Source organism: Meleagris gallopavo, chromosome 9, assembly GCF_905368555.1.
Source record: "Meleagris gallopavo chromosome 9, MGAL_WU_HG_1.1, whole genome shotgun sequence".
Lineage (NCBI taxonomy): Eukaryota > Metazoa > Chordata > Aves > Galliformes > Phasianidae > Meleagris > Meleagris gallopavo.
This window is the reverse complement of record NC_139412.1, coordinates 11,447,424-11,461,596: the sequence shown is the minus strand read 5'-3', so window position 1 is coordinate 11,461,596 and position 14,173 is coordinate 11,447,424. Positions and strand designations below refer to the sequence as shown.

Genomic DNA, 14,173 nt, shown 5'->3' with positions numbered 1-14,173 from the left:
TTCCTAGACACCAGTGAGAGGAACCACAGTGATAAAGTGCCCTGTTTTAGGGAAGATGAGTTAAAAGATTTATTTGTATCCTGGGCTTCAAATCAAATGCCTTTAATATTAGGATCACACTTTCCACTGAATAAATGTCAAGGAAATAAACTTGATAGAACAATATATATTCCATGCTCTAAAATTATGAATTTTAAAAAGGACTGAGAAAATGAAACTACAAAGTCTTTAACCTCTAGGGAATAAATCCAAATATCAACCAGGTCAGTAATAATCTAATGTCAACTGTTACCATAAAAAATGGGCAGTGATAAATAATGAAGTATCAAGCTGACAGGGAGGCAGTTAGTGGGAACTGTGAGATCTGTGTTATTCTGTGATATTCTCTGTATATCTTGATTAGAATTTCAAGGAAAACGTAATGTTCCTCCCTATACTATTTCACAATCATTTATAACCCAGAGCATGAAAACTGTCAGCCTACCTCTTAAGATTCTCCCAGAAAGTGTTCTTATTCAGTTTGGGTGCTTGCTGGCCTGTTTGCAACATTACTTTCCTGAGAAGAAAGATATAAATAAAAGCAATCAATAAAAGGTGAATCTTTAGGTCAGAAAGGTTTAGTACACAATGCAGATTTTGCTTATCTAAAGAGCTGGTGTTTTCTTGATTACATTTTTCTCCTTTCCTAATGTTGACAGCCTAAATAAAAGGCTGTTTTATGCAGATCTCTGCTCTGATTGTTATTCAGCTGACTCCCAGTTCCTGCAGGATGCCCCTTCCATTCCCAACTGATCGCTACTCTAATTTGTACTGATGGGGAATATGAAATTAACGTTTACCATGTAAATTATTTTTGTTTCTTGAAAAGGACCAGCACCAAGCAGCGAAACACTGAATGCTAAAACATTTAAACAATATGGGCTGTTCATTCCTCTTACACTCACTGCATCAGTATTCGCTTCCTTTCTTATGCTGGCAAAATTGTTTCTTTACATTATAAGAGTGGCACATAGAATAGATTCTCTATTTCAAGAGAATCCACATCACTTGAGCTGCTGCACATAATGAAACATGAGAGAAGACAACATTCGTGTCCCAAATATATCAAAGTCAAGCTAAGACCTCAGCTAGTCCAGCCCACTTCCTTTCAGTATCTAAGGGGGGCTATAGGAAAGAAGGGGCCAGGCTCTTTAGCAGAGTCTTTTGTGACAGGACAAAGGGAAGAAGTTTCAAACTAAAAGAGGGGAGATTCAGATTGGACATAAGGAAAGTTTTTACACTCAGGGTGGTGAGGCGCTGGCACAGGTTGCCCAGAGAGGTGGTGGGTGCCCTCGTTTTTCACAGATGATCGCTGCCTGAGGAGCAGGGAGGGCGTGAGGGCGGCAAACCCAGCCCCGCACGGCGCCCCGCCGCTCTCTGCTCCGCGGCCAGGCGGGGCGGGGCGGAACGCCGCTGGGGCCGGGCCTCGTGCCCTGCTGGGCCGGAGACGGCGGGGGAAAGGAAGCAGAGGTGTTTCTTGGCTGCGTGTAAGGCTGCGTCCGTAAGTACAGCGCTCGGGCCCAGCGCCACGCAGTCTGACTGTAAAGGAAGGCCCCAGCGTGTGCTTACGACATCCTGAAGAGGATTTGTCCTTATAAAAGATATAGATTAATAACGGAAGGAACAACGTCTGCCGCGGCGGGGCTTTAACCGGGAAGTGGATGCAGAAGGCTTTCCCGTTGGCTGCTTCTTGCTGTAACAAAGGGATCGAGTGCCCTCAATAAGGACACAAAGCTGGGAGGAAGCAGCCGTCTGCCTGACGGTGGGAAGGCCCTACCGAGGGATGTGGGCAGGCTGGATCGCTGGGCTGGAGTCAATTGTATGAGCTTCAAGAATGCGAAGTGCCGAGTCCTGTACTTTGGTCACAGCAAACCCTTGCAGTGCTGCAGGCTTGGGGCAGAGTGATTAGAAACAGGTCTGAGGGTATTGGTTGGCAGCCAGATGACCAGGTGCCAGTAGTGTGCCCAGGTAAACGAGAAGGCTAGCAGCATCCTGGCTCGCATCAGAAATAGTGCAGCCAGCAGGAGCAGGGAGATAATCCTCCCTCTGTACTCAGCTCTGGTGTATGGCAACTGTTGGGTCACAGCCTGAACCGGTGATTGAGCACCTGGAGAAGGGGCTTGGCCAACCCTGGGAGCACAGATGAAGTAATTCACTTGTGTGACTGGAAAGAATGGACGTCTAATCTCTTTCAAGGGCTGGCAGCTGAAGGGAAAGTATCTCAGCTTGGAGATGGTCTCCTTTAGGAATATTTCAGTGAGCCCTTATCCTTGGAAAGGGTTAAGCTGTTTCTTTTTGTTACTGAATTTGACCAGTATCTTTCTTGGGTGATTTGAGAACTTGTCGGTGGCAGCTATATCCTCTTATACCTTATACAATACCATGAGTACTGTGTTCAGTTTTTGATCCCTCGCTACAAGAAAGTCTTTGGAGCCCTGGTGTCTATCCAGAGGAGGGCAATGAAGCTGTGAAAGGTGTGGAGCACAGGTGTTAACAAAGAGTGACTGAAGGAACTAGAATTCCTTAGTCTGGAGAAGAGGAAGCTCAGGGGAGTCCTTACCCTTCTCTGCAACTCCCTGAAAGCAGGTTGTGATAAGGTGAGGGTCAGCTTCTTTTCCTTGGTAACTGCTATAGCACAGGAGGTGATGGTCTCAAATTGTGCCAGAGGAGGTTTGGGTTGGATTTTAGAAGAAATCTCTTCTCAGAAAGAGCAGTGAGGTGGTGGAACGAGCTGCACAGGGAGATGGTGAAGTCATCTCTAGAGGTTTTCAAAAGATGTGTAGATGTGGCACTGAGGAATATGGTTACTGGAAATGGCAGGGATGGGTTGATGGTTGTCTCCCCTATCTGTGTGCTGTGTGCAGCTGTAGCTCCTTAGGCCAGCTGTGGATAGAACACTGACTCAGTTTGCAGTTCCTATTATTTTTCTCTGTTGGATCTCATCTAATTAATAAGTCTGAATTAATGTTGGTGTAGTGAACAAAAAAATGACTAAGTATTTATTAATATTTAAAGGTTAGATCAGAACTATTATTTAACTTCTGGCACATGTTAAAACAAAGATTAAACTTTTGGTCTTAGAAATTGGTGTTACAAATTGCTTTTGGGAATCAACTGTTGGGAAAAGCCCTGAACTTTTTAGGGCATGCAGTCTGTACACAGTTCACCAAAGGACCTTGGTAGTAACAAGCATGTAGAGCAAACGGCAGTGCGCTTCTAGGAGAGAAATAGCTAAAATCAGCACCTTTAAAACTAAGTTCATAGAATGGCCTGAGTTGAAAAGGACCGTAGTGATCAAAGAGTTTGAACCCCCCTGCTATGTGCAGGGTCACCAACCTCTAAATCAGGCTGCCCAGAGCCGCATCCAGCCTGGCCTTGAATGCCTCAGGGATGGGGCATCCACAACCTCCTTGGCCAACCTGTTCCAGTGTGTCACCACCCTCTGAGTGAAAAACCTCTTCCTAATATCTAACCTAAACCTCCCCTGTCTCAGTTTCCCTTATCCTATCACTATCCACCCTTGTAAACAGATGTACCCCTCCTGTTTATATGCTCCTTTCAAATATTGGAAGGCCATAGTGAGGCCTTCCAGAAGCCTACTCTTGTCCAAGCTAAACCGTTAATGAACACCAAAGTACAGTGGTGTAGCTGAACTTCAGGGTGATGGTTCCTTTGTTTAGCCACTTTCATCACTCGGGGGTTCTGTTTTTTCTGATGGAAGAGCCACATCTTTCAAAAAGCATGCCACCCATTCATTTATTCTCCTTATGAGAGCAGGAGAAGAAATGGGGTGAAATTATTTAGAAGAGTTGTTAGATTCAAAGGGAGAATGGGTAGTGAATCATTCTAATAAAAAAAAAAGAAAAGAATAAAGCTTTAAAGCTTGTCAGTTATGTGGTAGCTCCCTGTCTGAGGTCTGTTTTATTCCTCAAACTTTGTTCTGGAGAGCTTTTTGTTTTTTGTTTTTCCTACACTGTGAGCGTGGCTATTTTCATTTTGAGAACATTAGCAGGCTTGTGCTTATTTTCTAGTATTCTAGACAAAATCTAATCTAAATAAGGAGAGTTTGCTTTTTTGAGAGGTGGGAGGCTTAATCTAAGAAAAACAAAATATGTTTTAAAATCACCTTTGTTTTCATGAATGACTTAATCCAAGCGTTACCTGTAATTCATTGCATGCAAACTCAGAAGGAATGCTCATCAAAATTCATTGGCAGTGCTTGATGATAATTGTTATTGTATGCTTACCCAGCAGATTTTAATGATGCATTATTTGATCAGCAGTAGTGCTTTCAAGGGTGTTGCATTGTTGTAACACATTAAGTAGTTATTTCATCCACTTGTTTTGGTGGCTAAATAGGATTTGAGCTGAGCTATAGTATTTGTCCACGTGTCCCCTATAGCTGTAAGTAATTCAGTTGTTCTTCCTGTGTAACTGAAACTGCAATATGCTTTTATTCTGTTTTTATTTGTAGTGTTGCACCATGACTACTACCTCATCAGATGGCTCTGGTGACTGTGAAAAGCAGCAGAAGGAATTGAACCAGAGTTATGCTAGTTCTGTCCTTGACTATTCAGAAGACACCTGGGAACCCTTCAGTGAGGAAGAAGTAGCCTCCTGCCAGCATGAGAGCAAATCATCTGAATTGTATTGTTCCACAGAAAATACAAAACATTCTGCTGTGTTGGATCCAGGGGAAAGCATGTTGAGGTTGGCAGGCCAAAGTCATACAGGTATGGAGAGCTTACTATCCTACAAACCTATCTCTTGCAGCTTTAGGTCTGGGCATTGGAGAGTTGAATTTGCAAAGAAGAAAAAAAAAGAAAACTGAATGGAGTATAGGCTTGGAGATCAGTGCTTAAAAAAATTGAAAAAGATTATTATTGCTATGATGTCTTTATTCATGCTACATTTCTATAATTGATCAGTGTCTAATGGATTAGATTGAACAGTTTGGCTTGTAAAAATTAGTTTTTACAAATGATGGGGTTTATTAAACCTTTTTTTCTGGATATACAACAACATCTTGAAATCATTCCATGCCTAACCATTGAAGTCCTTGTTTTTGCCATCCAGAAGCATGTGCTCTGTTTGTGGAGGTGCTTTTAGTAGGTACTACCACTTTGTATCTTTATGAGGTTAATATGCCATGAAATTATGGAGTTTTCTGGATGCTACTTGTCAAATGAAAAACCAGGGAATAATGCATAGAAAAAATGTTTTGGGAAGTTGATAGTTTTCTGCACTTGATACCTTATAGAGAGCAGCATATATAAATAACTATGTAAAACCTGTTACGCTGATGTCTCCATTATCTCCTTCTGTAAGCCTATTGAATTTGCTACTGCTATTCTGAAAACAGATTAGAGAAGACAGCTGCTGTCTGGAACCGTGCCGTACTTACCTTTCTGTCAGTGGCACTGATTTTTCAGACTACTTCAGTCTTTCATCTTTTCCAGATTCAGTTCACTTACTCCCATGAGTATTTGTGCTGCCACAAATGAGGAGCCTATGCGGGCCTTGATCGAGGTTAAGTTAGCACTGCAGACAAAATGGAATGTGCAACTCTCTTCTTTTCAGCTTATCCTATAATCTTTCAGTGGAGTGATTAGAAATGAGCAGTGAGAGATACTTTCATGGGACAGAAACTTCCTTGGTATTTCAACCTAAAGTTGTTGATATCAATTGTAAAGTCCTGTGGCTTGAGGCTTCTTTTTCAGCACCAAGGAAAACTCAGCCGTGTTCAAGTGGAGAATTTGCCTCTCGATTTAGTACTCTTGATTTTTTTTTTTTGTAACAATATATGATCAAATTTTTATTTTTTTTTTCCATTGTAGAAGAGCAGTCTGAAGTAGTTGAATCTGCAGCTGCAGAAAGAGATTTCATTGGAAAATTGATTGATGTCCTAAAAAATAAGGAAACTGGCATTAAACAAGAAAAATTTGTCATCAAAACTCGTGCTGGTGAGTTCACTAACTTAAGTAGAGTTGATAATTCTTCTTTTGACAAAAAAAAAAAAGGGATCAGAATTCTTAACTACTCTAAAATGTCATGTATAAGTTATTAAAGATAAGCCAGGTAATTAACCAGACTCAATTAGCCAGGTATATAAAGTAAGTTTCTCTTCTCTGCTTTCTTGGAAGAAAAAAACAAAACAGTTTGTCTGCTGTAACACATGGGTTTGTTGCTCGTGGTGCAGAGACATTTTACTGCTCATGTGTTATTACAAGGTGTGGATAAATCTGCAGAAATTTAAAACGGATAACTTTTCTTTAACTGTAAAATCTCAATTTTACTGGGCTGTTTTTTTTTTTTTTCTCTCCAGCTGTGTAGGTACTGGGGTGTGTTTTCTCTTTAAAAGTAAACATGCTTTCAGAACAGGTGAAATGTTTCCACCCTGCAGATCATCTGTGTTAATTATTGAATTGCCGGTTTGCTATGTTTTACATAGGTCGCTCCTAAAGTAATGCCTCTTATTTATTTCCATGGAAATGACAGCAGATACAAAGAACACAATAACACTGTCTAATAGAGCAAATTTTCAGCTACCAAACAGTTTTTCAGCATAGTCACTAGCGTTAGCTAATTCATGCAGGTGAACTAATTGTGATGCTCTTTATTTCGTGGTGTCACAGTTATGCATGACTGTCCTTGTGTTGCTACTGCTGAAATGAAGCACCCACTCCTCACTGTGTTGACATCCTTTGTTTGGTCTCTGTAAATGTTCAGCAAGCATCAGTGAATGTCAGTGAGTGCAATTTTTTCCACAGAGGAATCCAGTGACGCACCTTGGTTTCATGTACTCTTCCATGTCAGATGCCATTCTGTCAGACTGCCCCTCTGCTGCTATCTGTCACACGGCAACAGAATGTGATGGAATATTGATGGGAAGGTTCAACCTCTACTGCCATACCACCAATATCTTCTTACTGATGTCGTGGGCCAATGTAATAAAATAGGAGGCATTACTTACAGAGCAGACCTCAGAGTTCCTTTTCTAAGCTGCAGGAGGCAGCAGGGCACCAGCTTTGGCAAGAACAATGGAACAACTTCAACCAACACAATGATGTAGTGTGTGGAGGAGGAGTGGGGAAGAGAGGAAAGAAGGAGGCTTTTTGCATGCACTGGTTATGCAAGGAAATGTGAGAGCAGATGGTGGAATGAAAGTACTGCTCAAATCTCTCTAAAAAGTGGGTCAGAGATACTATTTTTAATTAAAAAAAAAAAAAAGAGCAAGAAAGTTGTAGTTGAGCAAGAAAAATAATTGAGGCAGGGTATCTTCCTTTGCATGTATGTGGGGAAAAATATCAAAAGTTTTGTAGGTCTGCTCTAAGACTGATAAACTAGGTCCAGGTACTCTGTGGCATTGCACTTGTATAGAAGCATCCTGAAGCTCCCCATACACCACAGGGGAACGTGCCCTAAGATCATTCTTACACTTCTCTTAATTGCATAACTCATTCACAACAGTGGTGAGTCAGTGTTATGAGTTCCTAAGTCATCTTCAGCTTTTATCTTTCTATTATTGGGTTTCTTCATGGAGTCAAGTAATGTACATTATTTTTAGTAGTGAGGCCTCTCCTGGTGAGCTATGCTGAGATAATCTTCCTAAAATACATCAGAGTCTCATGATCATTTGATTGATAGCAAAACTGAAGAGAATTCGGATTCCTTTAACAAATTATAAACAGCAATGTAGCATTAAGAATGTTTCAGATCTCTACAGGGTTTTCCTTGAAAATTGATTGGCAGGATTTCATCCTCTGAATACTGCTCAAAGAAACGTTCTGTCTTCAGCTTATAGGCTGTGGGTAGGTATAGGCAGGCTGGTCGCTGAGTCTTTTAGCTCAAGGTGATGTGTAAAATGATGCACTGCTCTCTATCTGTGCTCTCCCTGATCATCTAAGTAGTTAAGCACTCTGGGTACAGTGTGCTTCCTAGCTCTGTCAATATGAAGGTTCATGCTTAGGCTTCATTCGTATGAAAACAATGCTGGCATGCAGTGGGCAGATTATCCCCAAATTATCATCATTATCATTGATATTTAGCAGTCTACGTTTATTAGAAAAAAAAAAAAGTACACAGCTAACATTCAGAATAAGCACAGCAACTTCTGTATGCTGATACTTATGGATGTCTCCTTTCCTTTGACTTAATTCAGCACTCGGTAGGCTCTGAGCCCCTTATGATATTATCAACTTGATGTCATTTAAAGCATAATAGAAAATGAGATCTCCTAGAGCTAGGCTGCTGCACAGTTAATTCCCCTCTGTAAATTTAGCAAAATGAATGATGTATGCACGGAATATGTATGTCACTTTTGAATTCATCTATGGATAATAAAGCAAGAGTTTTTTAAAAAAAAAAAATAGAGGAAAATCTTGGTTTGCATGTAGGAATGTCCTGAAACATGACTCTTGTTTTTGCTAGATTTATTTATGGCTTAAAAGAAGAAAAACCTTGATGCTTGCATCAGGAGAAGTGAGGAAGTTTTTACTGTAACTGTTGCTTTCTCCTCTTCTTTCTTGGACCTTTACCTCAGTCGTGTAGCAACTAGTTATTAGAAAAATGCATCACAAACAAAAAAAACAAAAACCAAAAAACCAAAAACCACCCTATTCTTCTAAGTCTCCAAGTCTCTCAATTATTCTGAAGACAGTTAATCATCTTTGATATTTACTACAGGAAACCACAGTTCTTTGGTTCACATATGTCTGAAAGTTCAGGTGGGGCTTTTTAGCAGCCTGGCTTGTGCTCCTATTGAGAGATTCACACTTAAATTAGCTTGTAAGGTGTTTGTGTTAAATGCTTTGCTTGTTGGGTTTTTTTAATGCAGTGTTACCACTGTACTGCTGCCAGCTAAAGAAGAGTTTTGGTTGTTAGTGCATGTTATTTAGAGGTACTGAAATATTTGAACAGAATTAGACAACTCTGTGGCTGAAATACTGAAATGCAGGGTGTCGGTCAATTTTGACAACTTAAACTACTCTGCTTATTATGGTACTGGTATCAACACTGGGAAATCTAAAGGTAAGAAAGTCTAGGGTAGATACAAATACCTGCAGTTTGTGGTGTTTGGGTGAAAGGTGCTGGCATGTGTGTAAGGTGAGTGCACTGAGGGAAGCATAGGGATTTGTTTTTCTCTATTAATTTTTTCGAGTTGCCCTAGCTATTTCTAGAGTAGATCTGGTTTGTGCGTGCTTCGTGAACAAATTTCCAAATGTCCCAGTATTTCAATTGGCTCAGCAAATAGTATAAGGAAAATAGTGAAATAGTAAAAGTACTTACTAAAGTAGTAGTAGTTGCCTATAAAAACTGAGGAAGCTCTAACTATTGTTTGCAGGAGGGAGCAGGTACCCATTAGTCGTTGCTGGCTCGTTTTTAATCCTGTGCTTGTTGGCACTTCCTACTTGGTAATATGCACAAGGTGTGGGACTCCAGCAGGCTGAGGCCCTGGGGTTTCAGAGTTCTATCTTTTCATCCACCAAACTGTTAGAATGCTTTACTATTCAGTAGTAAAATAGCATTGATACAGGCCAAATGGGGAAATTCCAACCAGCAACGTCCATGTGGGAACTGAGAAAGAGTTTCTCCTAAGAAATACGAATTCTGTGAGACTTTTTTTTGTTGTCTCTTATAATCATTGTTGAGTGGAAACTGAGGATATCCTGCGCTGTGCTGGAGAACATAGCTGGCTTTGAATTCATATTTCTGTTAAATAGCTTGGTTTATCAGATGGCTTATTATCAGTGTTATGCTATCTGAACAGATCTTTTGAAACTTATGTTTGCTGATTGGGCCATCAGTGTGTTAATCTGAATTGCTATACTCAATTGCATGAATGCAATTTAAATAATTATGAAAATGTTATCGTGTTGATCTTACTGAGTAGTAATCAGTCACTGACTTTCACAATTATCTCTCCTTTATCCGTTCCACAGTTTTTCTTCTTATAGTAGAAGGTGGTATTTATCTGTTATTATTATGCTCTAAGTTTTTTCTATTTAATCAAAATTAGACATCAGAGATAAAGGAAACTCAGGAAAACAGTAGATTTCCTTTCTTTTTTTTTTTTCTTCCATCACTTCTGTAGATTTAAAATCTTACCCTTAAAAATGCAGTTGCATACAGGAAGTAAAATCTGTGTAGGTCATTCAGTTATAAGGCACGTGCCAGGTTTTATAATGTAGATGTGGAGATTATTTTATCTCCAGTGGTGAGATACTGACTGCTGCTTTTATCTGAGCAAGTCGTTGGTTCAGTTTGTGCTTTACTTTCTAAACAGCCTGTGCTTTGTTAGCCTGTGTCTGTGTGATGCATGGTTCTCATTTGATGTCTGTTCTGGTGTCTGGTTTTGTTCTTCTTAACACCTTTCCCTTCCTTATCCTCCAAGGAAGATGGTATGGAATGCACGACTTGGGGCAATGAAGCATCAGCAAAGCATGCTTCTGGAACAGTAATTGGCACTGGCAGGTATTCTCTATAGACAGATATACAATGACATTTAAATCTGCCACCACAAATGGAGATTGAGCATTCAAGCATGTCTAGTCCAAAGATGGAAAAGAGAAGACAAGAAATGAAACTGAAAACCAACTGGTTTCAACATGGATCCTGCTGCATAAATCTCACTTCCTTCAGCAGAAGAACAGGCAAACCTCTTTTACCTAGAAGAAAATCTGAAAGTCTGAATAATTATTATGTAGTTAAAATACTCTTCTTTTTTCTTCTTCTCCCTGAATTTAACTGTGTGCTTACTTCTCTCATCACTTTTGGTTCTTACTTCCGTAAAATTGTAGTCCTAAATCTTTGAACACTTCTATTCTTTTGGAGTTTATTTACTGATAAAGTTTAAAACTTCCTCTTCTCTTTGCTATTGTCTCTTCTAATGTCTGTGGGTGTCTGAGCAAATGGGTGGATGCCTGGCAGCACAGAATTAATGTGTGCTTTATTAGAAACCAGTTCTTGATTCAAGTGCACTTTGATGTGTCAGAAGAAACTTCACTGAATGAGTTAGTCTGGTATTAAATTGTCACAAAGTATTCAGCAGGCCCCGTGTATTTTACCTGTGCATTGAAGTTCTCAAGTTAGTATTTTTAATTGATTTGGTTTTTTTTTTTTTTTTTACCATCACAGTAATGTATTCATTTCTTTTATTCAGTCTGTGAGCAACATAGGTGAATATGTATCTGTTTTTTAATATAGTTAAACCAGATACTGATGCATGTCTTACTTAGTTTTGCAAGGAAAATGATCTGATGGTGTTCACCTGTGCAAATTTTCATGATCCTATCCAAGGAAAAAAAAATATTAAATTGCATTTTACAGTACCAGTAGTTCTTATTCATCATATGAAGTATCACTGTGTCTTTAGTGAATTCGATATACCAGCTTCTAAGGAGGAATAAATTGCTATATGATGATTGATTTTTGAACTGTGACAGTTGCACTTAAATCACACATTTTCCATGTCCATAAGGCAAAGCTTACCGATTTCCACTTTGCTTAGTCTTAACTGTGGATCCACTTAATCTTCATAAGGATTGACTGCTTTTCTGAAGACATGCCTGGTTTCCTTATGAAATTCCACTGCAGTGACTTGCCTGCTTCAGGTGCCATTAATCACAGCATATTTAGGAAGGGTTTTATGTTTATGTTGTTCATTGTTGTAAAGATTTGTGTTATGGTTATGCCAAGGTACATTTAAGTACAGTATGCCAGTACATTTAAGGAGATTAATGACAAAGTACTGGTTGTCTCAGAAGCACCCTGGAATATGCAGTGTTTGTCCAGAAGTAGAAAAATTGAATGTCAGGGAAATTACTGATAATGAGTGTGAAGCATGTAATAAGGAAAGACTGCTTAAGTGGTATACTCCCCATTTGAATGCTTAAGTCAAAACAAACCACGTATGTAGTCATTATTGTCTGCCTTCTTTTTGGCTGTCAGAGTGCAGCTCTGAAAAGGGAGTACTGTGTTAGCATTAGCTACATGCAGAGGCATCCATCAGACTTCTAGTAATGATTTGTTTGGTTCCCTTGCTTCTCATTTCATTATAGACAGTCAGGTGTTTCACTGGGCTTCAGAAGTTGCATAAAAAAAACCCACAAAATTAGTGTTATAAAGGTAGAGAAACAGAATCCCCTCTTTAAATAGCTGAAAAAATGGTATCTCTTAAGACCATGTAGTACAGCCCAGCGTCATTACGTGCTTGAACTCATGAAATAATGAAATTGCAACATCAAAAAGCTTACTTGTTGGTTGTCTGTATTGATTGACTCTGTTTAAATAAGTGGAAAATCTCCCTCAAAGCACTGTGTGAAGTTTTAAATCCATCCTTGGATGCCCATCTGAAATGTAATAATAAACTTAAACAGATTACATGTCATTGGCAAGGGAGGAGATAAGAGTGAAAGATGTTGTTTAAACAGGGTCGTATTAAAGTTTCTTAAAGGATCATTGAAGCCTGAGAGGAAAATACTTTTAAAGTAATTGCATTTCCTCAGGAAAAACAAACAAACAAAACAACAAAAAACCCCACATAACTATGGGTTGTTTGAATTGTTTTTCAGAGTTACTGCAACAGCCTCTGATTCGGTACTTGAAAAGTAGTATTAGATTTACTAATAACTTTATGCAGCATCATTAAGTGGTATAAATCTTTAGGGTTCTTATCTTTTCTCTTTGGAGACTATTCAGAGGCATCTGTTATGTAAGTGCCTGCAGTTGTTATCCAGATTCTGGTTTAAATTGTTATTACTGTTATTACAGTCATTGCTTCCAGGCTTGACATTGGGTTTGTTTTTTATTAAATAGATAATATGAGGTTGCACAGATAGAAGACCAGTAATTCTCTTCCTCTGTTGTAATAATTGACACTTTGTTTTGTTGACAGAAATTACTGAGTTATCAGAGGAAGAACTGGATGCTCTCCAGTCTTTTTGCATCATTAAGATAAGGAGGTTGCTGCAGGAGCTGATCTCTAAGCAGGCAAGTGGGGGCAAGTCAAGAAAGCAGCAACGTGGATTCACATCAAAGGCATCAGAGGCAAGTGACTGGAACTGCATTGTTCCCCATCAGCTGCTGAACAGAATCCGTCTGAAAAACTTCCGGGAGACCATTAAACAGGTACTGTGTGTGATGGTAGCAGTGCTGGTGATTTGTTGTTGACTGAGACTGGGATGATCAGTTACTGCAGTCCACCGTATGCCCCAGAAGCCTTGTTTTCTGGTTACCTTTGCACTCGTTATTTATAGAAGTATTTGTATATTGCTAGATTATGTAGTCTTGTTAATTCTAGTACTAAAAGTATTTCAAAAGGCACAAGCCACCCCCTGCCCCCAGCTTTCTTCCCGTTAGATATTAGTAATGTTGAAAATTAAAGCATGTCCAATAGAATCTTGGTTTCCTCTGTTCCTTTATTAAAAATCATTTACATCATCTTTATACAGTTTGATGTACTTCTCTTTTTCATCAGCCCAGTATATTTTCCCCCTCTGTCAGATAGGCATTCTAACACAGCTCTTCAACTCTGCATCTGCCCAGAGGGTTGAGGCTGGTAGTATTTGGCCAGTGATACTTGCATTCTCACTTTGTGCATGTAGATGGATTGGAATATGTGCTTATAGCAATTATCACCTACAGATGCCTTTACTCATAAATCTGGGCTTTGGCAAATGCCTGTGCCTTGCTTGAAATTGGTACAGAATGTCTGTATTTGCCAAAGGGTTTCTGATTTAAAAAAAAAAAAAAAAAAAAAAAAAAAAAAAAAAGCTTTGAATAGCAATTATGGTCGTTTATTTTACTTTCATTCTATCATATATGCTGGTTTTAATCTGTTGCCATACAGCATAGCAAAAACGACTGACGTATTCCTCTGTTAGCTGGGTGAGCGGGATAGAATACTTTTAAGTCAGTTCTGGCATAATGATTCTTCGATTCTACCTGCAGAAATCTCAACCAATATAAATAAGCAACCTACATTCTTTTATTCTGTTAGCACTAAACAACCCAGCATTCTGTAGAATTCTTGTTGCTTTTTCATTTGTATTACAGTGAAATAAAGCAGTAAAATTGCAGAAATAATAAAGTAAATTTGATTGCTATGTCTACTTCTGTGCTTACCACCACATAA

The 14,173-nt window shown here is 39.2% G+C and overlaps 1 protein-coding gene across 21 annotated transcripts in view; it reads left to right on the top strand.

The window, feature by feature from the left end:
- The first annotated feature begins 1,384 nt into the window (after nt 1-1,384).
- C9H8orf48 (chromosome 9 C8orf48 homolog) overlaps nt 1,385-14,173 on the top strand; it is an 86,505-nt gene continuing 73,716 nt past the window's right edge. For 18 of the 21 annotated variants that reach the window (XR_014885003.1, XR_014884998.1, XR_014884999.1 and 15 more), the window contains exons 1-4: nt 1,385-1,540; nt 4,514-4,772; nt 5,877-6,002; nt 12,935-13,167. Coding sequence is in view for 10 of the 21 variants with exons in the window: in XM_085230742.1 (XP_085086868.1) it covers nt 4,523-4,772; nt 5,877-6,002; nt 12,935-13,167 (609 nt within the window). In the remaining 11 variants the exon portion in view is untranslated. The other 3 variants (XR_014885001.1, XR_014885002.1, XR_014885000.1) reach the window with 3 other exon arrangements.